The sequence below is a fragment of the Podarcis muralis genome, chromosome 8, assembly GCF_964188315.1.
Source record: "Podarcis muralis chromosome 8, rPodMur119.hap1.1, whole genome shotgun sequence".
Classification (NCBI taxonomy): Eukaryota; Metazoa; Chordata; class Lepidosauria; order Squamata; family Lacertidae; genus Podarcis; species Podarcis muralis.
The window spans coordinates 44983267-45009825 of record NC_135662.1 but is presented as its reverse complement, the minus strand read 5'-3'; the positions used below and the strand labels follow the sequence as shown (position 1 = coordinate 45009825).

The 26559-nt window shown below is 44.5% G+C and overlaps 2 protein-coding genes across 12 annotated transcripts in view; one reads left to right on the top strand and one right to left on the bottom strand.

Moving 5' to 3' along the window:
• The first annotated feature begins 1185 nt into the window (after positions 1-1185).
• CABYR (calcium binding tyrosine phosphorylation regulated) lies at positions 1186-14537 on the top strand. Of its 6 annotated transcripts, none has more exons than XM_028737148.2 (6): positions 1206-1538; positions 2730-2912; positions 3098-3151; positions 5704-6903; positions 8941-9081; positions 14432-14537. In XM_028737148.2, the coding sequence occupies exons 2-5, from the start codon at positions 2765-2767 to the stop codon at positions 9072-9074; spliced, it is 1536 nt and encodes a 511-aa protein (XP_028592981.2). In that variant the 5' UTR covers positions 1206-1538; positions 2730-2764; the 3' UTR covers positions 9075-9081; positions 14432-14537. The 6 variants fall into 6 exon arrangements, with proteins under 6 accessions (XP_028592984.2, XP_028592982.2, XP_077789218.1 ...); XM_028737147.2 differs by having other exon boundaries at positions 1217-1555; XM_028737152.2 differs by having other exon boundaries at positions 1254-1555; positions 5704-6009; positions 8440-9081.
• A 1041-nt stretch (positions 14538-15578) lies between these two features.
• Positions 15579-26559, bottom strand: part of OSBPL1A (oxysterol binding protein like 1A) — a 158787-nt gene continuing 147806 nt past the window's right edge. For 5 of the 6 annotated variants that reach the window (XM_028737144.2, XM_028737139.2, XM_028737142.2 and 2 more), the window contains exons 26-29: positions 25003-25126; positions 23951-24041; positions 20306-20329; positions 15579-16777 (exon numbers count right to left, since the gene is read on the bottom strand). In XM_028737144.2, the coding sequence (XP_028592977.1) occupies positions 16675-16777; positions 20306-20329; positions 23951-24041; positions 25003-25126 (342 nt within the window). In that variant the 3' untranslated portion in view covers positions 15579-16674. The remainder of the gene's footprint in view (positions 16778-20305; positions 20330-23950; positions 24042-25002; positions 25127-26559) is intronic. The other variant, XM_077933091.1, reaches the window with a different exon arrangement.

Below are 26559 nucleotides of genomic sequence, written 5' to 3'. Positions count from 1 at the left end.
ATGAGCGCCGCAACCCCAGAGTCGGCCACGACTGGACCTAACGGTCAGGCTTCCCTTTACCTTTACCTATGGCCCTGGTGCTGGAGGAGACTCTTGAGAGTCCCATGGACTGCAAGAAGAACAAACCTATCCATTCTGAAGGAAATCAGCCCAGAGTGCTCACTGGAAAGACAGATCGTGAAGCTGAGGCTCCAATACTTTGGCCACCTCATGAGAAGACTCCCTGGAGTCTTCCTGATGTTGGGAAAGATGGAGGGCACAAGGAGAAGGGGACGACAGAGGATGAGATGCTTGGACAGTGTTCTCGAAGCTACCAGCATGAGTTTGACCAAACTGCGGGAGGCAGTGGAAGACAGAAGTGTCTGGCGTGCTCTGGTCCATGGGGTCATGAAGAGTCAGACACGACTAAACAACAACAACAACAACATGGCCCTTGGAAGGCACTCAAGCAGTGAAATTCTACAGATTTAAGGGAGCTAGGGGAGAACTTAATGATGAATAGCTGAGCTTTTCAGTGTTATATAGCATTTCTTGACAAGTTGCAAGTGGATTTGAAAAGTCAAACATTTAAGAGACGTGTCTTTTGTACTCATTTCCACATGCCTCGTGTATGTTGTCAATTTGTACGTATGCAGGCATCCATTTTGTTGCTGCTTATTTATAAAGCACCTCCAAAATACTGGAAGGAGAGAGCTATGTGTCTTCATGAGAGTGCAATCTAACATTTGACAGCAGTATGAAGATACATTTTATAGGTGTGGGAGAAGCATGTTACAGATTGTAAACAATCTTTTCAGAGAAAACAATTTTTAAAAAACACATTTATAACCACCTTGCCTTCTGCTCTCTATTTTATCATCAGAGGAACCCTGTAAGCTGGGTGAGGCTAAGATGCAGTGCTTTGCCCTAAGGTCTGCTAGTGAAGTTCATGCCTCAGTGGGGATTTGAACCCTAGGCACTATGCCACACCGTCTCTAATTGCCAATATAACTTGAATTTAAATGTGGGAAATTGCCTTTTGCCAGCACGGGGTCGTCCTCTTGTTGAACAACACAGGTTTAATAAGAGCTTCCCCCACTCGCCTCCCTCAGGTAAACGAGCGCAGCCAGGTCAGTTTCACCTGGAAATGCAAACAGGGAGGGGCATATTAATTCTCTGCACTAGATAACTCGTCACGTGTGAAGCTACTGGCGGGTTTTTTATTGTAATAATGACACACGTTTATGTAACGGCCGTGTAATAACTGCAGCTGAATCCCTTCGCGCCTGTTTCAGTGAGGCGCGCGCTCATCCCGAGTTGGCCGCGCTGAGGGGCTTCGCGCGTATATCTAGAGTAGGCCTGGCGAACGTCAGGGCCGGCCTCCCCGCCCTTTCCTTAGCGCTGGTCTAACTCGGCCTTTGTGACCTCACAAATGCGTGCGCTCTAGCCCCGCCCACCAGGAGCATCTCGATATAAAAGGTCCGCCGGTCTTCTTCGCCGCTCCAGAGGAGGCTCCGGCAAGGGGCGAGGCGGGAGCTTTGGCGTAGCCGACTAGCGAAGTATTTTTTAAAGAAAGGTCGGGCGGCTTTCGAGCCAGCGGCGGTTTGGCGAGCGAGGGAGCCACCTTGTGGCTGATGAGGAGAACGAGCGGGTTGGATGGGGAGCAAACAAGGAACCGAGCGAGGGGCGGCTTCCTGCGTGCATGGCCGCGAAGCTGGGCGAGGGGCGTGCAGGGAAGGGCGTCGGAGTACGGGCCCGAGGGAGCGGCGCCCTACTACGGCTGGATGATTTATTTCAGTTGTGGTTACCCTCCCCACAGGGAAGACTCCCAGCAAATTTCTCTGCTATTTGTGTCTTGTTATGGCATAAACTTCGTGGACCACTTTGTCCACTTCATCAGATGCATATTTGTGTGAGTGTGTAGATACACACACACACATTTAGGTCTGAGTAGAAATATAGCTGGAAATACAATACAGGTGTGGTGATAAGGATGTACTTAACTGGTTTTTGAATGTGCATAATTAATATTTTCTGCATTTTATTTCCCTTGCTGACCTCACTTTTTACACCCCCAACCCCCCCAAAATTCCCATATGTATTCTGTAACTCAGTATAACACTCCATGCACCTGATAGAAGCTGATTCCATATTAAATTTGTTAATCTGTAAGGCATTATAAGAGTCTCTGGGCATCTTCCACCTGTTGCTATTTACAGGTGTGATTCAAGTGCATACCTGCAAATTCAGGTGGTATTTTTTGTGATTCGGAGAGTGATGGGGAAATACCTTGGAAAGTGAGGTGTGTAACCCTCCACACAAACGTGCAAACAAATCAATAGGAATGCTCAGTAAATGGGTTTGGAAGCAACTTCTGTTGTTTTTGCTGCAGAAGCCTAACACCTCTTGAAATGCTATCTTGTATTGATTTTTGTTAGCTGCCTTGGGAGGGTTTACCCTAATAGGCAGAATATAAATGCACGAAATGACATCATTCTACAGCTACCCTTGGGGGGGGTGCAAGTAGTTAGCAGTGTGAACTGGGCAAAGAGGTAGGTGCGGATTGCAGCCTAACATGGCTTCCCCTCCAAAAATTCCCATAAGAGGTCTATGCTAAACTTCCTCATTACTGTCCACTAGAGGCCCTGAAAAATCACTGTGAGTGATACCTTCCATGTGGGTTATGGGTAGAAAGTAGTGTAGATTGTAGAAAACACCAGTTTATTTCATCCAGTTTCCTTTCCTTACAGTTGTGAAATTGCAGTATTGTCTTCAAGTGGCAACAATGCATACCACAAAGCCCAGGATGGTGGTTCCTTATGGCCTCAAGACTCTACTTGAGGGAGTGAGCAGAGCAGTTCTGAAAGCCAGTCCCTCTAACATTACTGAATTTGCTGCTGTGTATTTCAGGGAACTTATACTTTTCCGAGAAGGTTTGCTTTTCTTCTTTTTAAAAGTTAAATACTAGTTTATAGAGTAATTCAGTGACATTTTGGACTAACAGTACTGCCGCAATGGCTCCAATTTATAAATTGTCAGCAAACCACCCCCTCAAGCCTTTGTAAAATCTGATACCCTGAATTAAAATTAATTGGCTTTTCCCACCTTTTCTTTCCAGACCATCCTAATTTAGACATTAAAGACCTGGTGAGAGAGTTTCATATGACTAGAGGTAAGACATTAGCAGCAAAGCAATACTTCTTGGGACAAGAACTAGCACAGGCAGATGCATGCCGTACATTTAAAGCACAGCCAAGACACAGTTAAAGGACATGACTTCCCCCAAAGAATCCTGGGAGTAGTAGTTGGTTAAGGGTCCTGGGAATTGTAGGTTGGGGGGACTACAGTTCCTGAAATTCTTTGGGGAAAGCAGTCTGCTTTAAGTGTGCATTGAATGCACTTTATAGTGTGGATCATTCCTGCCTTCCCTCCCTCTTTTTAAAAGAAATACAGTGCAGCCGCTGAGGGTGTGATTTGAAGTGGAAGCTTGGCATGGGGGAAAGGGGGCTCTCCTCCTCATCTCATTTTCCAGCTGAAACCCACCCCATACAAGAAAATGCAGCTTGGGAAGGGTGCTTTTCACCCTGGAAAATGGCACCAGGAAAATTAAATAAGAAACCCTTCTTTCTTAAATGTTACTGAATTAAATACAAAATGTGTCAATCAGAGTGAAACATTGATTGTTAACCTTTTAATTGCAGTAAAGATTGTCCTTCCTTGTATTGGGGGGAAATCAGCAATCTTGTGTTTTAGCACATGTGTTTTAAAACACTAGGAATTGTATGTATGGATAAACTTTAGATAGTATGTAGAATATATTGACAGGCACTATGCAAACTGTATTTCTTTCTAAATGATAGCCTGCAGTTTTTGTATTGGAATCATCATTTTGAGTTAAAAAGACTTGATATCTCTGTTTAAAGACTATTGAACCGTATCATTAGTAACAGGAGTAACAGTTGTTATCAGTTGTAGCAATAGAAACCCCTTTTCTGCCACATCAGTCTTCCACGTATATCATAGCCTGAGTCCTGGAATCTCATGCCTTTTAAAATATGCTACACAGCAGAGCTGTTGCTATTGTGGGGGACCTAGCCAGGTTTTTTGCCCCGGGTGAAGCCTTCAGAGGGGCACCATTGAGGCTTCCAGCCTCTCTGTGTGTACACAAATGCACATGGTCGGGGGTGTGTGTGTGTGCCAAACTGGGTCTTTGACCTGGGTGAAATAAAGCCTCGTTTCGCCCCTGTAAACGGGATCACAGAACTACTGCAATGTGTTATTCTGTCTCCCTCAAAAAGGGATTATAACTGAGGCAGCTAAATTGGATTTGGAGAGATCCCGTCAAATGGCGATTTGAAGAGAGACTGTTTGAGTCAGCAGTCAGGGACGGTGGAACTTGTGGCCTTCCAGAGGTTGTTTTGATACAACCCCCACCAGCCTCAGACAGCATGGCCGACACTCAAGGATGGTGGGAGTTCTAGCCCAGCAACATCGGAAGGCCCCACAGCTTCCTCATCCCTGGTAGAAAGTTGACTTGTATTTTTGTGGAAAATATGCAACAAATAAGTAGCTGCAGGTTGGGGAAGTTTATTCATGCAGTCACAAAATACCCTATCTATGTTGTAAGGCAGAGGTGGCCGGAAGGTAGATCTCTAGAGTGATTCACAGCAGGTCCATAAGGATTCTCATGCCCAGTTGTTTAACAATAGCAACAGCGAAAAAGTCTCCCCTGCTTTCTAAATTAGGCTACTGAGTGGATGTGAGAGGAAAACAAGGAGTGAATAGTGCACATGCAACTTGCCAAATGGACATGTGGCCACAGGGGGGCAGCCGCCTCATAGTGGCTATTTAGGGTTATTCGGCCTTGAGATCAGGTCAGGTCCATAAGGCCCATGACCACTATTTGGTAATAGTCCAGAAGCAGATGAATTGTTTGAAGTAGAAAGGATCCACTTATGATTTGTAGAAACCTGGGGTTTATAGAAAGTGGTGCTCAGCAGACACCTTCCATAAAGAACACAGCTGCCTAATACTGAATCAGGCCAGTATCTACCTCAGTATTGTTGATACTTGACTAGTAGCAACTTCCCAGGGTTTTGAATAGAGGTTTTTCCCAGTCCTGCCTGGCAGCAGTGGGGAGCAAACATCAGACCTTGTATATGTATTTGTTCATTAAAAAAAACCACTTGCATATGAAAATTAAATAAAAAATAGCAAAGTGGTTTGCAACAGTTACATCTGTACAATTGAAACCACATTAAAAATATAAAAATCAAAGATCATGAGCTAACTATTACAGGAAGAGGTTTTAAAAAACACTTGCTCTGTCACTGAGCTGTAACCCCTCTCCAAAGGAAATAAGTGGCTTTATGGAAAGGGATTAATGTTGTCTAGGTCATTATGACATTTCCTGTTCAGCATTTAAAGTATAAAGCGAAAGTATTTTTAAAAGCCAGTCTTTGGGGAATTGCAGAAAACCGGCTCCTGTTGTGCAGCCTTGAAATGACAAGTGGACACTATCTGACAGTTGAATGTATGGAACAACCTCAACGTTTCACAAGCTGTTAGCCATTCATTGAGTCTCCCAGCAATTAATAAATAAGTGTTAAGCTTTTCAAACTAGACTTGGAAGTTGGTGATTTTCGGCAACTGCAAGTTGGTGGCTTAGAGAGAAAGCGCTTTGAGAAGAAAGCTGCTTAACCTTGTTTCCTGTTCACCCTGCAGTGGAAGGATGGGCAGAAGGGACAGCTGGAGCGGCACAGGTGCCCCGCAAAAGGGCTGACGTGGGAGATGCATATAGGCCAGAGGTGGACACGACGGCTCCGATGAGTGACGAACCAAAACGGAAGGAGAAATCGACTGACACAGAAGAGGACCAGATAAGTGAAGAACCACGCCGTGAACAGTGCACCAAGACAACCCAGTACCCATCGACCGTGGACGAGTTTGTAGACAGGGCTGGGGACGAAAAGGGAGCTGGGCTCGCCTACGTCCCGGCCGATCCAGCCCAGCTGGCATCCCAGATGCTAGGTAAAGTTGAACCTGTTTCTTCCGAAGCTGAACTGAAGGATGTGGCGGTCTCAGTGCAGACGCTCCCTACCTCATCCCAAAGTATAGAGAAACTTGCTGCTTCAGTCACAGAGGCCCCGCCACCCTCACCCGCACCGGAACCTGCCCCTGCCCCATCGGAAGTAGCGCCTGCCCCTGCAGAAGAGGAACCGCCTGCCCCTGCAGAACCAGAACCTGCCCCCGCGGAACCGGAACCTGCCCCCGCGGAACCGGAACCTGCCCCCGCAGAACCAGAGCCTGCCCCCGCAGAACCAGAGCCTGCCCCCGAGGAAGCAGAGCCTGCTGCGCCTGCAGAAGCAGAAGCAGAGCCTGCTGCCCCTGCAGAAGCAGAAGCAGAACCTGCTGCCCCTGCAGCTTCTGTACACTCTCTCAGGGCTGGGTCCGCCACTCAAAGCCACACCTCTGCTCCTGGGGAGGTAGTTACCTCAGGCAGTCAGGCTGAGCAGCCACCTGCTGACGTAGCAGATCCAGATTCCTCAGACCCCTTGCTGGAAGAACAGCCGCCCCCGCCACCACCACCACCACCTCCTCCTGATAAAGACCCATTGCGGGCTGAATCTTGTTCAAGTGAAATTGAGCTCACATCAGACATACAGCTCACCCCCATGTGTGATGATGATCCCAATGCTGGTGGAGAGCCCCAACCACCACCGTATGTAGAGCAGTTTCCGCAGCAGATAGTAATTCCTTTCGTAGACACTGTAGCATGTCTCTTTAATCCGCTGATGGCTTCGCAGAATGCAGGTCAGTTTGCTAGTATTCTAGATCCATCTGCAGATGATGCAGAATGTGACCATGACAGGATGGATACTGCAGAGGAACTGAGTTCAGCTGATCCAGGTTTTATTATGTCAGGTAAGAAAGTCAAGATATTTCTGAAAGCTGCCTATTCCATGTTGTAGTGCTATTATTGCTCCATAATCAACAGATGGCTCCATCTCCTCAAATGCACTTGTGCCCATAGCTCAGCTGAGACTGAGGTCACACCCACACTGTACATTAAAAGCACATGGCTCCCCTGACAAAGCATACTGGGAACTGCAGTTTACCTCTCACAGAGCCCCCAGCACCCTTAAACTACAACTCCCAGGACTTTGTCGGGGAAACCATGTGCTTTAAATGAATGGTGTGGTTGTGACCCCAAAGGCCTTGTGCTGGTACAGTGCCTTGGGGACTGGAGCTTTAATTATTTAAATGCAAGTATCTATGGCAGTGCCGTGTTGAGATAAGTGATTGGTCACTTTTGCGTTTAGGGAGTTACAGAGCCCACAGCACCAAACTGAAATGTGCATGTCTGGAATTTTTGCCTCTGTTTTTTTCCAGGTGCATGGTTGATTGTGAGTAGGCCCAAAAACATACCTTGCGTGAGTGCCAGCTGCCCCATTTTTCTGCTCAAGTCTTGTATCATTTCCTGCAAGCAGACTGGGCAGGAGCAGGATGACATTCAGCGGGGAGTTAGGCCAATGCCTTTTGGCCCTTCTTTAAACCATGATTAGCCCCTCTCACAATAGACTATGCATCTTGAATCAAAATTACACACATGCTCACAGCGGTTAACAGAATGTGATGTGGGTGACCGTGGCTTCAGGTTGTGTTTTTTAAAAAACAAACTAGTATTCAGATGCTCAGCCATGGCACTGCTTAGGTTTTTGCATTTAAAAGAAATGGTGGTGGTTGCCTGGGCTGTCCCATTAGGCCTGGTCTTCTCCAGATTGTTGACAGAGAGGGGACTATTCGCTTCTTGCTGAGAACTGCAGATCTTGCTGCAGCTGGAGGATTGGCTTCCCATGGCGACACCGTTTCCTCTCGTTCTCTGCTCTCCCTCTGTGAGAAGTGTGTAGCCCACTCCTGTTCTCGAGCTGGAGAAGCTCTCCTAGCACCTTTCCCATGGCCTTAGTGTGCCCTGCGATGGCACACTATTCCCTAGAGTCACTTCCCATTAGAGAGGTGTAGGTAGGTAAGGTCTGGAAGCATCTTACAGAAGAGAGAATGCCGAAGGGGACAGGAGTTAGAGGAACACAAAGGGTTGGCATGGCTGGACAGGACTTGTGGTCGAGGAGACACTTTCAACCCATGATCTTTGGGTCACCCATACGAAAACAGTATCCTTACAACCAACAGAAGTACCTAATGACAAAAATTGCCCCCCAAAGTTGTGAATCTGATACTTTGGATTTATTTCGAAAATTATGAGAACCGGTTCTTCTGCTGTTCTCCATTTCAGCCATGCCAAGGTCCTCCCTTTTGCCTTCAGGGATTCTCTCCTCTCTGTAACATCCTTTCTTTGTGGCATAAAGTTGTGAGTAAGGCTATGCAATGTGACTGCAGTTCGTACATCCTACTAGATGGTCTTTCATGCCAGCAAATTTTCTTTAAATTTTTATTTTATAGCCATGGCAACAAGCGAACCAGGACAACCACCACCATATTCTAATGTGTGGACTCTCTATTGTCTAACTGATATGCATCAACAAGGTCGCAAGTCACCACCACCTCCACCACCCCTTCCACCTGTTGGAACTGGTGCTCCTGTTCCCCAGGCAACCCTATTCATATCTAGTGGTAAGGACCAGCCGCAGTATCTACAGCCGCAGATGCTACAACAAGGCCAACCACCACAAGTGTCCTCTCCAACTTATGTGATGATGGAAGAAGGGAAGAAGGGAAATGCACCACCTTTCATTTTAGTGGGCTCTTCTGTTCAGAATAAACAGGACTGGAAACCCATACCTGGCCATGCTGTCCTTGCACAGCAGGATACTGGTGGGACTGTGAGGAGGTTCGCTACGATACCTGTACCAGTTGCCAGGGCAGCAGATCCGAAAATGGCCAATCCCAATTTTAACTCCGCACAGGATAGCGGCAGGCCTCCAACTCCAGTTTTTCTTTCAGTTGCCATACCACTGGAAGATGTGATGAATGGGAAGAAGGGCTCAGGAGCTGGGGATAAAGCACCCTTTGCAGGCAGCTATGGTATAGCAGGAGAGATCACATTTACTACTGCCTCTGTGCGCAGGACAGAATAGCAAAAGGGTAAGTAGATCAGTTCACTTTGTTATTTTAATGGTTGGTTGGTTGGTTGGTTGGTTGGTTGGTTGGTTGGTTGATTGTAGAGATGTATTCTCTAGTGGGCTACATTTCTAATATGCTGCAGCCATTCTGGGATCAGAAAGTTTTCTTCCATGGTTGCAAACGGGGGGGGGGGGTGTCCGTAACCCCACATTTATTTTATGCATTTCCCTCTAGAGAAGAAGCTGTACCATTTTCATATTGGGAACGGTGAAAAATAAATATTAGACAGGTAGTTTATTTTTTAAGGGTTGTGAGCTGCTGAAAATGGGACACTAAAATAATGTTGGAATTCTCTGCACACACCTCAGTTGGCAATGACCATAAGCTTTCAACTTGGAACTCAAATCCTACGGATTTCAATGGAATGTATTCCCAGGTGATGGCTCTGATGCAAAAGTTTGTGCTTAGCTTCTGTGGTTTTTTTTTATGAAACTTAAATTCTGTTCTGTTTGGCAGAAAAGTTAAAAGTTTGGAAATTGAATACCTTGCCCCGCAATTCATTGGTAGGACTTTTGTATTCAGGAAAGGACTTGATGCAGGTGTAAAGAAACCTTTGGCCCTCCAGATGTTGCTGAACTACAACTCCCACCAGCCTCAGCAAGCATGGCCAGGGACGATGGGACTTGTAGTGCATGGAGAGAGAGGCTTAGCGCGTAGAGAGGGTAATGGCACATGGAGCACTGTGTTGTGCACATCTGTTCCCTGCCCAGTTATGCACCTGGGACCCTGTTTCCAAGGACATAGTGCTCTGAGCTGTATGAGGGTGCTGATGCCATTCACATCTTAATTGGTTTGGTGAGTGTGTCCCTTTTTCAGAGATGCAGTGGCAAATCAAGTGTTGTTCATAGAACATTTAAAAAAATACTCAGCAAATGACTGAAGGGATGTTGTTGATTTCCTTTGGAATGTGCATTTGGCCAGTTTCTGAGAAACGGGTTTGAAGCTTGTGAGCCCCCTTGCTGAATCTGTTGTCATTTGCTTTCCTTTTCCTTCATGTGCATTGTCCATTATTGGAGACTAAGTTTGGGTTAGAAATTTGATGAAGGTCCACAGAATACTTGCTGCAATTTTTTCTACATTGCAGAATTAATGAAGAGCTATCTTTAATGGCATTCAACTAAGTTTTACTGAGAGCAGATCCTTTAAAATTAATGAACATCACTAAATTGGAGCCATTCATTTGAATAAGTCTGAGTAAAACTTAGTTGAACGCCACTCAGAGTTATTTTCCAGCTGCTATTGCATGTGAAAGATAAAAGTAGTTTTGTTCTGGTTGTTGTTGTTGAACTTGAAAGTATGGAATAGGTTGCAGGTTTTCTAGAGATTTGCTGAGACATGCAGATCAGTTCCGTTCTTTTTTCAGCAATCCATGAAATGCTGTCTTTGTTACTTCTGAAAATCTTCCCCGGTTTGCCTTTGCTTTGATGCTTTAGAACTGCTGCTCTGTATTGGTGACAACCAACAGTGTCAGCCTGCTTGTGGAACAGATGTCCAGTTCTGACACAGGCCTTACCTATCCACTCCCAGCCCTACTCCTCACATGACATTGGATGTTGTCTAGTGTATTGTTTAAAAGGACACATGTCATGGTGTTGAGGGCCAATTACTCAGTGTATCAGAGTGTATGAGAATAGCCAAACAGGGAGGGGGAGATAGTAGACTTAAATTCGGGGATGATCTGGGGTTTGTCAAAGTGCTGGTGTTGTAAAATTGCAGTGATTATGAAACAGTAGATCAGTTCCTACAAACATCGTGTAAATGGGTCAAATGCAACTTTGTTGCCAGCAGATGAGGCCAGTTTATGCCACAAGGAGCTCAAGAGCTGCTGAGGGCTTGGTGGTGTCATTCTAGCCTGGTGGGCCTCATAATGCAGATGCCTTGTTGTACTTAAAACAGTTCTGCAATAGTTACAGTTCTCATCTTCATGAGCTGACCAAGTAGTTAAAGATAGCATAGCCTACAAAGGGTGGGTGGGTGTAATTCGGTCCTATCGAGAAATTAAACCATGAATAGATGTGACCTGCAAAGATGGGCATGAAGTAAACATACTTTTGGGAGTAGTTTCCAATAACATAGGTCACAAACACACTAGACATTTAAAGCACATGATCTGCCCCAAAGAATCTGGAGAACTGTAGACTTGCAATTCCAAACACCCTTAACAAACTACAGTTCCCAAGGTTCTCTTGGGGAAGCCATGTGGTTTAAATCTGCCTTTCATGTACTTTCCATATATAGCGTGGATGTGATGAGAGCTGACAGTTGCATCAGTACAAGGCAGAAAGCCATGTCAGAATTAAAAATATAGCAGGTAAAATATTTGTAAAAGAGTGCAGTGGTGGCAGCTTTCTGCTAAGGAGAATTTTACATTTGGAAGAGTGAGGGTAGACCACATGACTTGCCGGCAGAATGTCCACAGTTCATTCCCTGGCATCTCCAGCTTGGGTTGTCTAAGAAACCCTGGCAAGCTCCTGACAGTGCAGACCAGGTTGGCAGGGGGCATGCGGAGAAGGTAGGTTGGGCTCTACTGGTAGATCTACAGTTGTTTGACAATGGGAACAACAAAATTCATCTCCCTGATGAAATTAGGAAAAGCCATGGGGAGGAGGGGGACAGGGTCTCTAGGAGTGGATTTTTGTGTAGGACAGCAATTCCATGCCTGAGCTTTGAATTCCGTAATTCAATGCCTATTTTCTCATGTTATTCACATACAGATGTATGTCAGGTGCAGGCAGGGCTAAAAGCATGGTTCTGTTCTGCAACCATCACAATTATGTCTCACCTGTAACACGTGAACGGGGTTAAGGCATCTGTTAAAACACCATGTAGCTCTTACAGACTTGATGCATTCCCACCTTCGGTGTAGACAGTATCAGTTTAGCTGCACCAAAATTGTACATAAACATCCATTTCCTTTAATGTAGTAGTTGGAGGTGAAGGACAAATTTCAGGCTCATAGCCGGGCTAAAAGCTTGGATGGGGTGGGGGTGGACAACACAAAAGTAGATATTGGTACACATTAATGTTTTACTTGTATTAATTAAGGCTATATAAAGATGGTGATAATGATCATTACTTCTGTTTCTTGCACAAGCTCCGCAGTAATGATAGGCCAGCTTAGAGGGAAACTATTTCTGGGATTGCCAGAGCACAGCATCCTCCTTCCGCCTTTTCCTCTGTTCTCCACCTCTCTTTTTCATCCTTCCTTCCATCTCTCACCCCCTCCTTCCCCCAATTCTTTCCAACCACCATTCTTTCCCAATGTGTTCTCAGGTACTCCAACCAAAAAATTTCCACCTTCCACCTTCCCAATAACTACGTGTAGTTACACGATTTTAAATTTCTCCCTCAAAGCGAGACCTGACTATCTGATCTTTGTAAGCAACTCTAGAAACTTTTTTAGGCTATAGAGATGCTAAAATGCATCATTTTCCTGTCAGTTGTATAGTATTACAGAATAAAAACCTTCATGCGTCAGAACAGTGGGATTTGTTAAGATTCTTGAAGCACTGGGTTGTATTCACAGGCTAAAAGAGCAAAAACTTGATTCAAGATAGATAGAAAAGAGCAATCTTTTCTTTAAAATGGGGTAGGGATCAGATTATATGAAAAGGCTTTTCATAGAAGAGCAGGCCCATTCCAAAGGCCCATCTAATCCAACATCCCTGGATTCCCCCCAATGGAAACCAGGTTCAAAATGAAGCTCACAAGCAGAGTTTGAGGCTAATAATGCTTTTCTGTTAGTCTCCACCAGCCTATTCAGAGACAGACAGCCTCTGAACCTGGAGAAAGAAAGATATCTCAATTGATAGCTGTATGGAACATCCAGTTAGAGGCAGGCTAGCCCTTGAGTAAGCTGGCATTGTGGAAGGGGGTTTTAGTTTCAAATCCTACACCTTCATTGCACGATGAGCTGCGTGAAGAAGTCATTTGTAAGAATCACAAAAACTTATAAATTATTTTGAAAAGCTATAAAAAGTGTGATTCTGTGTCTACCCAGAAGTAAGTCCTACTAAATCCAATGGGACTTACTCCCAGTTATGGCTGTAGCCTTAATTTCCTATTTGCTACGTATAGTTCAGAAGAGGTTAGGAAGATGCTCTGCCTTAGCTTTCTGTTCCCATTTGGGTGGTAGGACCATGACATCTGTGGAAATCAGTGCCCCTTCTGGTTGGCACTGGTTGCAATGTTTCAGCTGGAAACAGGGAGCACCAAACTACTGTAATTGTAATTCTTTCTCCTGGCACCCTTCCACTTGTGCACAGTTGTGCACGATTGTACTTTAAAAAACAGAGTTAATAGAATCCCTGCTGTCTGTCATGGCAGATAGGTTTGTGAATCACTTGCACAAAGGAAATAATTCTGAAGTTGGGGAGACTAACATCAGCAAGGGCTTACTAAATCTCTGCCTCTCTCTAAGCAGCCCTTGCATGTCAACAAAAGCCTCCAGAATTTGCTCTTCTCTGCTCCCCCATAATCTCATTTTCATCCCACATGTATTTGCCATGGGTTTATAGAGTCTGGTCCCCGAATACATCTCTCTGTATCTACTACCCTTGGAGTTAAAGATCTGTGGAGGAGGTCTTGCTTCTGATGACCCAAGACAGGGCATTCTCTGCTACTGTGCCCCATTTGTGGAACTTCTACTAGAAATAAGATAGTCCTCTGTTTTAGCACTTTTTCATCACCCAGTGAATATGCTGTTTTGTTTCTGTAGTGGGGTAGAGCTGAGATCCATTATGTTTGTCATGACCGTGTTTGATTGTAGATTGCTGCCGAGATTGTTTTTTAATGCATATGTGATGAAAGCAAACATACAGCTGAGGGTGGGGGTGCTACAAGTTAGCCCACCCCCTTAAGAGGATCGGAAATGAGTTGCAGAGTCATGGTGCCCTCACTCTGCTCTTGCATGCTGCTGCTCTTTCAAGGTTCTTGTTTAGCACCAGTCGGTTTGCTGTGACACCTGAATCAGCAAAACATTGTTCGCACACGGCCTCAAAGCCGAAATTGGAAACCTACTTCAAACTGTAGTTTCCAATTTCTTGCTGCAAGGAAGGCCACAGAGCACATGCTTTGCTGGTTACAGTTCGGGTGCTCAAACCACTGAATTCTCGAGTTAAAAGAACTTGGTTTGTAGGGCTGGGAACAACGACCTCTGGCTGAGAATGTTTGAGAGTTGCTGTCAGGTTAGAATGCACTGAGTCCTTATACCTTTCTGCAAGAGAATGCAGTAGAGCATATGTGCCGATGTTTTGCTACTGCTATGTACAAAAAATGCTAAATTCACTGAGTTAAACTTTTTCCCTCCCAGATTGAGAAGAGGTGCTGTTCAACATTTCACCCCAGAATGGAAACCTGCATCTTTAATTAGAAATTGATTAACTAATACACGCAATAAAGCAATGCAAGCGCTCTTATCTAAAGACTGTTTTTTAAAAAGCATTGGTATTTAGTTATAAGACTAGTAATCAAGGAGTAGTGAACTAAAATCAGGACACTTTCCTCATTTTGACCTTTGATCTATTTGAGAAATTTAAAATGGACTGCTAGGGAAAGAAAGTCTAAATGAACGTTGCCCTTATTGTTATATAGTTCCTAAAGTTCAGGACAATATTCCCTTCCCAGTAAGTTGTCACGCTACTTGGAAGGCCCTTAGTCAGAAGTCTTATGACTGGGTAATTGACAAAATAGAACGTCATGTCCAGGAAATACAGAATGAGGGCATGGAGATTCCATGCAACTGCAAAATGAAAACAGGCTCTCATATAAGAATGCTGTTTTGTCTCAGCCATTGGTTTTTCCATCCCAAGGTGGGAACTAGAAAGCCTCCACCCACAATTTTTGGGTGGTTGTAGTAGCAGGAAATTAATTGTGGTCATTCTGGCAATTCCGAGGGCTCGAGAGAGAGAGGTAGGCTAAGCTCTTATTTCAAGTTGGACTTTGGATATATAGAGAAGCGGCAGTACTCACTGCTTCTTTGTAGTTCTAAAGCCCATACTTAAGAAAGAGGCTAATTATTTCCCTCTCTCCAAGTTCCCTGGTATGGCAGAAGACTTTACGAAAGTTTAGGGGCCCCATCTCTCCTGCCCAACACAAAGTGTCCTTTCCCACCTCAAAATTATACAATATGTGAAGCAAGCCTTTGCTGTATGCTAGACAACCTGGGGCAGTAAGACAGTTGTGGGTTACCATTGGCCCTCCAAATAGGCCCATTTGGACTAACATGCTCTCACCTCCCCCCCCCAGCAGTGTGGTGGGAAGATAAATAATAGGACTTCTATAAAATTGCTGAAATTAGGATAACTAATCTCATTCATTTTACTATCTTAACTATTCAACCACCAATATGCTTTAGGGTGAACTGATTCAATAAACATTTTGCAAAGCTTAAAAAATCCACCCTTTCCTGGTTTGATACCCCACCTCCCTGAATGCAATAAAGAAATTCCGGCCATGAGGCAGTTTAAAGTCTTTATTAATAGCAATTAAATTATTCAGTTAACACTATACTTCCAAACAGCAATTAAATTATACAAGAGCAGCAAGCCCTCTGGAATTTATGTACTCAGTTTTATACAAATATATAATCCCATAAAGTTTAATGTACCCCAAACAAAGGGGTAAATCTGCTGTGTACAGTAGTTTCAGAGCTGCCTTGCTGGCTTTGAAATGCGCACAACTTCCTTTGAGAGTTTGCTTTTGACAGCAAATACCCAGATACATTTGAAATATCTATGCTGTTGCTTAGGACCAGTTCCTCCCACCTATGATAGTGCTGAGCACATCTTAAGTGCATTGCAGATTAAAAAATAAAATACTTCATTTTAGTTAAACTCTTAAAGATTTAAATGGCTCTTAATTCCATAAAGATTTGAGCATGGTAATAAAAGTTGTAAGAGCAAATTCAAAACACTGCACTAAACATGGAATAGACATTTCTGAGTATTTTATACCAGTTAATCCTACTTAGTATCTTGAGATGAATGGGAAGGGCAGGCTGGTGCAGAGAGAGTAACATTTTGAGGCTAATAATCTATAATCCAGTATTTTATGAAGTAATGGAATGTCACTTTCAGAAAGTTGGGTAATTCTTCTCAAGAGTGGCATGCCCTTCTCTGCCTCCAAGCCATGGTAGTATTGCATTTCCCGAGTGTGCTTTTGATATTTGTTTCATAAGAGGCTTCAAATTTCCATTATGTGAGCAGATTATCACTGACCAAAGAGAAAGACAGAAAACCCAAAGGGTTTCTATTTTCTATTTGACCTGGGTGGGACGGAACATGAGTTGCACTGTTTCTTCAGCAAATATAGGTAGTGCTCTTCCTCCCTGTAACGGATGTGGTGTATGCATATTATACATGGTTTAATATAGGGGAGTGGACAAAATCTCCTCCCAGTAATCTTGTGCTACCATAATTGCTGCAGAAGCTGCTGAATATAGTACATTCAATTAAAATTCAGAGCTGGGTTTTTTTCTAAGAGTACAGGAACAAAGGAAAACACTGAAAACTGATTAAGACTTGTTTGTGTTAGTCTCAGACTTCCCGATGCAGTTTAATAAATATCAGGCAAGCTGAAATAGTTTCTGTCCCAGTAGTTCCCAGAGTAAAGCCAGTCATGCCCACTGGTGTATGGATTCAGCCCTTGGTGGAACCACCTGAAAAGAAGGGAGAAAGGTCACATGCTTTTGAACACAGTATCTATATTCCAATCAATGTATGCTTGAGCTGCCATATATATTCTAGAAACAATGGAAGTGCAATACAATTATCTTCCTCACTATCTACTTGAGCCACTGTTTCCCCTGCTTACTACGTTTTGATCCAACCGAGAGAATGGGGAAATTAATTATATTTATCACTGAGTGAGAAACACAATTAGGAGGCAACTGTTCTGTGGCCTCATTTCAGGGATGGGTCCAAGTATTTTGTTCGTTCCTTTAGGGGAGAGAGCTCTCAGCCAGAAGACTATAGTGGGCTGGCCAGCTTGCCTTCCTTCCTTTCCACTCCCATGCACCTGCTCAGAGGCATGGAGACAACAAAGTCATGTCAGGACACATGACAACTGGCTAATTATGTGATCCTGGAAGCTAGGCCTCCTTTTGCAGGTTAGTTACATGCATATCAGTCCAGCTTTCAAAATTTAACAACTAGCAAATTTAATTGAAGCAAGCACCCAAAACAGCCCTGGAAAGAGGTGAGCTTCAGTTTCTTATCTCGCTGTGAAAAGGGAAATAAAAAATCAGCCGCTGCTTTTTTTAACAAACCAAAAAACAGAGGTGTCCATTATGAAAAAGAGAAGGTGACAGGAGGTAGGTAGCGTTGTCGCTGCAACACTCTAGCCATCTTGCAATGGTCCTTCATCCATGGCTCAGTTTAGCGTAAAAAGACAATACATAAGCCCCAGATTATGAAGCCAAGAACAAGTGCTGGGACCAAGTGCTCCTCCCACCTCCTTGTGTGCTATCCCTGCCATTTATTCCTGGCTTGTACTAAGGCACAGTTCTGCAGCTGGAACACAAGGGAGACTGGCATAATACAAGCCAAGAATGAAGCAATGCACATCAGGGGAGTTGCATGGCAGGACACTTCTTAAAGCTAGAAAAGACTGTCCAAACTGGTCCAATAAGCATGAGGGTGCTAGGAATAGGCAGAAGTGAGTACATACATACATACATACATACTGCAAATAATCCAATATAAATTGTTGGGTACATTTACTATTCTACCGCACCTTGTGCAAACTGAGTTTATATTATCATTTTAACAGGGAAGAAAAGTCGACTGAGTTTTAACACTATTATCCCTCCTCTGGTGAAGAATTACTGTATATACAACCCCACATCCATGTTTTGAAGGTTAGGTTTTGATTGTACTTCACAAAATTTGACAAATTGGATGTATTAAAAAGAATTGACAGGTAAGGAGAGAATCATCATATGGAGATTAAAATTCTTTCCATGATGGTATAAACTCACCCTTAAACTACCAAACAATCTTAAAAATTATGATACTGGAAAAGAATATATGCCTCTGCCTTTCCTTCCCAGGTACATCTTAAGAAACCCTGGACATTAACATTCAAGGTCTATTTAAATACAGTGGTACCCCGCAAGACGAACGCCTCGTGAGACGAAAAACTCGCAAAACGAAAGGTTTTTTCGTTTTCGAGTTGCCTCGCAAGACGAATTTCCCTATGGGCTTGCTTCGCAAAACGAAGCTTGCCCCGGGGACAGCGGGTCTTCTCTTTTGAAGCAAGGGGCGGCGGGGAGATCGCTTCTCCCCACCGCCCCTTGCTTCAAAAGAGGTCTGCCCCCGGACCTCTTTTGAAGCAAGGGGCTGCGGGGAGATCGCTTCTCCCGGTGCTCCGAAGCGGGGTGGGGGGGCGGGAACACCTGCCCCAGCCTCCGGGCTTCGTAGCGCTGCTGCGAAGCCGGGCGGGGGGCGGGAACACCTGCCCCAGCCACCCCGCTTCGGAACGCTGCTCCGAAGCGGGGGGGGGGGGGGAACACCTGCCCCAGCCGCCGGGCTTCGTAGCGCTGCTGCGAAGCCGGGCGGGGGGCGGGAACACATGCCCCAGCCACCCCACTTCGGAACGCTGCTCCGAAGCGGGGTGGGGGGGCGGGAACACCTGCCCCAGCCGCCGGGCTTCGTAGCGCTGCTGCGAAGCCGGGCGGGGGGCGGGAACACCTGCCCCAGCCACCCCGCTTCGGAACGCTGCTCCGAAGCGGGGTGGGGGGGGCGGGAACACCTGCCCCAGCCGCCGGGCTTCGTAGCGCTGCTGCAAAGCCGGGCGGGGGGCGGGAACACCTGCCCCAGCCACCCCGCTTCGGAACGCTGCTCCGAAGCGGGGTGGGGGGGGGCGGGAACACCTGCCCCAGCCACCCCGCTTCGGAACACTGCTCCGAAGCGGGGTGGGGGGGGCGGGAACACCTGCCCCAGCCGCCGGGCTTCGTAGCGCTGCTGCGAATCCGGGCGGGGGGGGCGGGAACACCTGCCCCAGCCACCCCGCTTCGGAACGCTGCTCCGAAGCGGGGTGAGAGGGCGGGAACACCTGCCCCAGCCGCCGGGCTGCGTAGCGCTGCTGCGAAGCCGGGCGGGGGGCGGGAACACCTGCCCTAGCCACCTCACTTCGGAACGCTGCTCCGAAGCGGGGTGGGGGCGGGAACACCTGCCCCAGCCACCCCGCTTCGGAACGCTGCTCCGAAGCGGGGTGGGGGGGCGGGAACACCTGCCCCAGCCGCCGGGCTTCGTAGCGCTGCTGCAAAGCCGGGCGGGGGGGCGGGAACACCTGCCCCAGCCACCCCGCTTCGGAACGCTGCTCCGAAGCGGGGTGGGGGGGCGGGAACACCTGCCCCAGCCGCCGGGCTTCGTAGCGCTGCTGCAAAGCCGGGCGGGGGGGCGGGAACACCTGCCCCAGCCGCCGGGCTTCGTAGTGCTGCTGCAAAGCCGGGCGGGGGGCGGGAACACCTGCCCCAGCCACCCCGCTTCGGAACGCTGCTGAGAAGCCGGGGGGGGGGGGGACGGGAACACCTTCTGAAGGCGGGCGGGGGGCGAAAGTCTTTGTCCCCCCTGCCTGCCTTCACAGGGGCTTTTAAATCGCCCCGGACAGCGGAGAAGTCCTCCGCTGTCCCGGGGCGATTTTAAAATGCCGCCCGCCAGCATTTAAGATCGCCCGGACAGCGGAGAAGTCCTCCGCTGTCCCAGGGTTTTTTAAAATGCTGGGGGTGGGAAGAAAAGCCCTTGTCCCCCCCCCCCCCAGCCTTCAGAAGAGGTCCGGGGACAGTCTGTCCCCGGACCTGGTCTGAAGGCGGTTTCCCTAGGAACGCATTAATTGATTTTCAATGCATTCCTATGGGAAACCGTGCATCGCAAGACGAAAAAACCGCAAGACGAAGAGACTTGCGGAACGAATTAATTTCGTCTTGCGAGGCACCACTGTATTAAGCATCAAGTTTACCAGAACTGCTAAGAATAACACTCCCCCCCCCCCCAATAAATAAAAACCCAAAATCAGAATAGTCAATTTGGGTAAGTTGGAAAGCCGACAGAATTCTAATAAGAGGACCAAATTCATATTTCGAGTATCACTAATTTATAGGAACTGGAAACAATTTCAAGCCTTAAAATGCAAAGCCAAACATGTTAGGAAAGCAAGCAAAAAAAAGTATCAGAAAAGATCAAACCTGGGTCCCTGGGCCACTGGCTGACTTTTAAAAAGAGACAAAACATAATGCAACTTACAGCAACAATAAGACATTTGAATGAGCAAACCATGAAGGAAAGTGTAGAGTCTAGTGCCTGTTGGCAGCTAGCTCGTGTCCCCTACTTTGCATAAGTATTTTTATGAAGGCAACATTTGGAAGTTTGTGTAAAAGCTATTATGCACAGACTGCTCAGTAGCTTCTGACCGAAGAATACACAATGACACTCCCAAGTCTGGAGCCAGAGGAAACTTTCAGAAGCTTCTAAAGTTTTAATTCCTAACGTACAGCTTAGTTTGTTCTCAGTATAGAGGTACTTGATTTCTAAATAGGACCATGTCTGGCAGCAACAGGACAAAAAGTATCTGAGAAAAGGTTCCTGATGATGAATATTCAAACTGGCAGCTGAGCTTGGAGGAAAGTGTCAGTTTCTCATTCTGTTTCCTTCAACTATGTTCCTGGGACTCAAAACCAGCATGAGGAAGTGTGCATGTTCCCCCTGAAAAGCTTGTACTGCAAGTACCTTGGCAGGAGGGACCAAAGGCATCTGACTTTCTGTGGTTGCAGCAGAGCCTTTCCCAGTCTGCTGCCCTCCATAGATTGGGCTCCAACTCCAGTGTGGAGTCAGCCCCAACCAGGATGGGAATTTTCAAACCACAGCAAGACGCCTCCCAGAAGAATCTGCACTGCACATAACAGTTTTCACCAGAGTACTAGGATACCCAGCATTATGGCAAGTTATCACACGGGGTGCAATTTCTAGCAATTCTCTGCATAATGTTTGTAACATATGGTAGGCATTTAGGAGCACTGAGCAATTCCATGTAAAAATACAACTTCTGTAGAAATAAATGCATAATTCAAAGTAAAGCAATAATACAGCATGTTATCCGTCTGTCTCTTTACAAGTTCACTGTGTTAATAGTATAATATACAGGAGTCACGGTCCACCATTCACTCTGTTCACATTCTCTGTTCACAGTTAAAACATAGGACTGGAATTCTAAAAGGGCATTTACTGTTTTTCTTTTTTAAAAACAATCTCACAATCTCCCTGCTAAAAATGTAGAGTGGGGCAATGAAGAGGAATAATCCCAGCAACGGGGAAAAACACTTCCACTGGGAATCCATGCTGTCCCTGTTCACACCAACGCACTTGGCTCTTTACCAGGGATAATAAAAGTAGCCCAGAACACAGTCAAGCATTCATGTCCCATTAAAATCAACAATGTATCATTGTCCTAGCTACCCACTGATTTTTTAAAAAAGACTTGCTTGTCCCAATTCTGATACGCACTGACCAATGCAGTAGAAAATTTGCATTTCTGAAACATATGATTTGATGCACTGCCCTGTTGTTGCCTTCTGTGAGAAAGGTAAGGTCTGGGAGGTAGTTTGCCTCATTTAGAAAATTAGTACTTTGCCATGTGGCAGGCCTCGTTTCCCACACTGACTACTGATGTGCCTTAAAGCAGCTCGTACAGTATTGCAAAACCTTGCCTTTATCTTGCATTAAACATGCAATTTCACAATTTATTTTTACAAGCCAGAAATCTTTGTCACTCGTAACTTCAGCTGTTTTATTTCAGAAGCAATTCATCCCATCACATTCTTTGCACAATAGTCCAGGGTTATTTGGGTTCATTGACCTGTTTGCAAAGCAACTGAAACATCCTGCTGAATTTAATTATACTGAAGAAACAGCAACAGTACCTAAAACAATTAAACGGATTTTAAATATGGACATGAATTTGAACCAAGAGTTGAATGTTTTCATAATTTGGGCTATCGAGCCTCTTACCCTGCCTGATATATACAGTACTTTCTTCTTTTAGGAAAACTTTTTTCATCCTGGAGTTTCCAATGCAACTAGATGAACTTGTATTGAAGTGTTTTGATGTGTTTTCATCCCTACTTAGCAGTATTTAAATCTCCCAATTATGAGATTTCTGGCTGAACTATTTTTTTAAAAAAAATACAGCCACTGGAGCAACTGAATATTTAATACATGATTACTTTGGTGTTCTACCATTATAAAGCACAAAATTGTATCACTTTTTAATATTGACACTATCTGTCCTATCAGTATAACATCTGTGTAAAAGGACCAGTATGTGAGGTGTAAGTGGCAAAAATTTCAAATGAAACCTAAAAAAAAGAACAACAGTTCAAAAAAAATTTTGGAGTCATTTCTCCAGTTTTAGAAAGTGTTGCTTACTGGCAAATAATAATAATAAAAGGTATTTTAAAGTCCTATTTGGGGGGACTGAAATGGCTTCACAACCATTGTTGTGAACATGCCCACAATAAAGGTATGTGAATTTCTACCATTATGAAAGAAACACGCATGGATATTAAATGTGGCAAAGAAGCAGTCTATTTGACATATTGCTGCATTCTGTATTTAGCACTAAAATCACCTTGTATGGACTGTGTATACAAGAGTGAGCCTGCTTCCTTCAAGTTGGTATAATGTTGCATGTACTTTACAAGCACAATAATCAAGTTCAATATGTTTTTACAATCAGAAGTTGTGGTTTAAATGCCTTTTTAAGAATGGGAGTGTAGTCTGCATTTCACAAGGTAACTTTACAGCCCTATCATTCAACTTGCCCTGAGACACATTTCAAACCAACTTAAATTGCAAAGATTATAAAAAAACCTTAACACTAGGCTGTCCATGTATGTATGTCCACACAGATGCATGTATGTTCACAGGCAATGCATGTCTTTTACAATGAGGGAATGCAGACCTCATGTTTTCATGGAATATGGGTGGAAGTATTACATGTGTACTGTGTTTGCTCGAGGTATGCATCTATTGGAGACTCAAGTGGAAAAGCACACCGATTAGTGCCGAGACTTAAGAATTGCACAAAAACCACAAACCCACTATGAGCTTGAAGCTACTTGACAAGTTCAAAATGCAGACTCGTTGCATTTATTGGATATGAATTCCAAATTTTAAACTTCAAGACAGAATTGTACCAAAATTCTATTCCATCAGACTGTAGTATCTTCGCAGTTGTATTCCCACTCCTGTCTCAGAATCATTTAACTTGCTTGGGATACAACAGAGTATTCAACGGGAGAGTTTCCAAGTCTGCCTACCCTTAATGTTTTCAATCAAACACTGATAGAGAGAGAAAGGAGGTCAAAAGTACCCTTCTTTCTAAATTCCCCTGGGACCAGCTACAAATTAATTCTGAGTCCCCACTGCTGGCCTAAAAATGCTAGGGATTTTCACAGACTCCAATGTGGCTCTACTGAAAACAATTTGTTTACCTCACTCATAAGTCTAATTCCACTTCTGAAATACAAGGGGCTACTGCTAAACCTAAGCGCTTTTGAAAGCTTTTAACATGAGCAAAAAATCTAGTAATGACTGAAATTAGCAGAAGTAAGTAGTTAAATCACTGTTGTAAAATATAAGGCCTCTTTTGAAAATGATGGTGCAGTGAGTTTTCAGACTATGAGCAATTTGAAATGGCAAAGTACTGCAGCACATAAGCAGTGGACATGTGTAGTATTGCCAGGCACTCCCAAGTATGCACACATTTGAAAAGAGAGTTAGAAAAAGCATTTGTAAACTATTAAATCAAGTGCTTTAGCCCCCAGTTTACTGACCTTGTCTTCCAGTCTTCCTCTGACTTTGACCTGTTTTTACGAGCAGCTCTTTGTTTTTCTTCAAGCCTCTTCTTTTCTTCACTTGCTACATCTACCAAGAGACAGACAGAGAAAAGGCTGGATCCAACTGAAACATACGGAAGAATACTCCCAATAGCTGGAATACTGCTATGTCAGTGACAGGGGTAGAATTTTAATGCCGTTTTGGTTGGCACAACTAGAATCTTGAGATTTTTGTGCAGTGGTGTGAACTGGTAGATCATTCAAACACCAGCTTCACTGTAATATTTCCCATGCTCCCAAAAAATGGGAGTAACCAAGAAATGATGTAAGATAACAGACATGTAAGGTACATTAACTAAGGGCATGAGCAAACAGGACTTCACCTTCCTCTTATCCCCACCTATAGCACCTCTCATGCCTTCTAACTCTGCTTCAGGTGGTGTCCCCCCCCCCCAACCCCCCAGAGCAGATTTTGAGGGTGTACAAAAGGCTGCCACAGGGGAGGTGAAGTCATATTATGGGAGCAAAGCGATAGTGTTATGTGCAGTGATAGTGTTGGATACAACCCTGACATTGCAGCATTTTCACATATTCTTTGCTTCTGTAAATTTACATTGGAAATCAACTGAAATTTGTTAATATATCATGAGTTTGCATTTGTGTAAAGGAAAGTCTGAGTAATTTTGATGGTATTGCTACAAAATCAGAAACCAGCTCCTGATAAAAGTTGACGCTGTGAGAAAGGACAAGCTGAAACTCATATTCATAAGGCATAAATTTTCATTTATATAAAATCAATGACAAAACTGAGAACCATTGCACGAGGAGGAGCCTTGCTAGCTGTAGAAGGGGAAAGTCAGATGTAAATATTCTCAAAAAGTTAGCATCCGATTACTATTTATATCACTAACAGGCATTCCTTTGCAAGGGACTCTGTAAAATTTGATTGCTAAAACAAATCTATACATGAAAAGTATGTCCTATAAAATGAAGCATTTGGATATAGATTTTTTAAAAAATAAAAAAATTCAGCTAGCCCTTTAAATTACCTATGTCGCCATTTTCCATAGCTCTTATATCTGGCCTTAGCCTGCAGTCCGTTTTAGGAATAACACTTTCCATTTCTTCATCCAATTCATTCAAAGCCATAGCAAAAGTAGTGAAGTTGTACATCTGAAAAACAACAAAGAGCTTTTTGAATGTTCTTTTATTTTTATGAGCAAGTACCAGCTGTTAATAGGCTTATACATTCTCAGAGGAAGTATCCAACTGAGTTTCTCAAGGGATCAGTCTTGGGGCCTTTTATTCAATGTTTTCATTACAGTGACCTTGGGGAAAGGCGTATGTTCATGGAATGAACAGGTATCATCAAATTATCTAAGTGGCCTTTCAAACAGAAAACAGATGGGATTTTGTGCAGGACGAACTAGAAGACTACAAGAACTGGAATGGGATCAATGGAAAAGGATCAATGTCAACATAACAAAAAGTGTTAAGCTGCATGATGAAGGACAGGTTTGTTTTATTTGCTCATCAATTGGAACAACAGGCAAGGGAATATTTCAGAACTTGGATCACCACAAGATGATTATGGGGAGTATAGGCTCCAATGTGATTGCAAACATTTACTAGTATTAAATGCTGAGAATGTAATGGTATATAAATAATAGGGGTAGGGATTAATTGAAACTAATTGATATCCAACTCTCCAAGTTAAATAGATAGAATTCTAATTGGGCCTAAAGAGCAAAAAAAGAGGCAGACAAGTTTTTTGACAAGTATGCCACAAATCCAAGTATACAATATATATACTGACATGCGCTGCGGTATATGTGTTGAGGAAGCAAGAGTCTAAAGTTTATATTCTGCCATAAAAGCTCTCAGGGAGGATCACAATACTCCAAAAAACATTAAACTGGTACTGGAGGAGACTCGACAGTCCCATGGACTGCAAGAAGATCAAACCTCTCCATTCTTAAGGAAATCAGCCCTGAGTGCTCACTGGAAGGACAGATCATGAAGCTGAGGCTCCAATACTTTGGCCACCTCATGAGAAAAGAAGACTCCCTGGAAAAGACCCTGATGTTGGGAAAGATGTAGGGCACAAGGAGAAGGGGACGACAGAGGACGAGATGGTTGGACAGTGTTCTTGAAGCTACCAGCATGAGTTTGACCAAACTGCGGGAGGCAGTGGAAGATAGGAGTGCCTGGCGTGCTCTGGTCCATGGGGTCACGAAGAGTTGGACACGACTAAACAACAACAGAAATCCCAAATTTATACAATGCTTTCCAAGAACAAAACTATAATTCTGCTAATACACATCCCTTGTGCTAGTGAAACAGGAGCACTGGATCCCGCCTTGTGTCTAGGTAGGAAGGGGGTAGCCTTGCTCATGTTCGCTATGGAAAGAGAAAAGGCTAACTAAACCTTAAGGGTTTTATCAAAAGAATTCTACACTGATAAGAATAATCCTCTCTTTTACAAATGTTACACACAGTAATGGAGGTGCTAAGAGGTTGAGGAAGGTACAGCGAGAGGATAAAATTTAACTGCCAGACACCTAATTGTAACCTGAATTTTGTTTTCCTGAAATGGGAGGCACGAG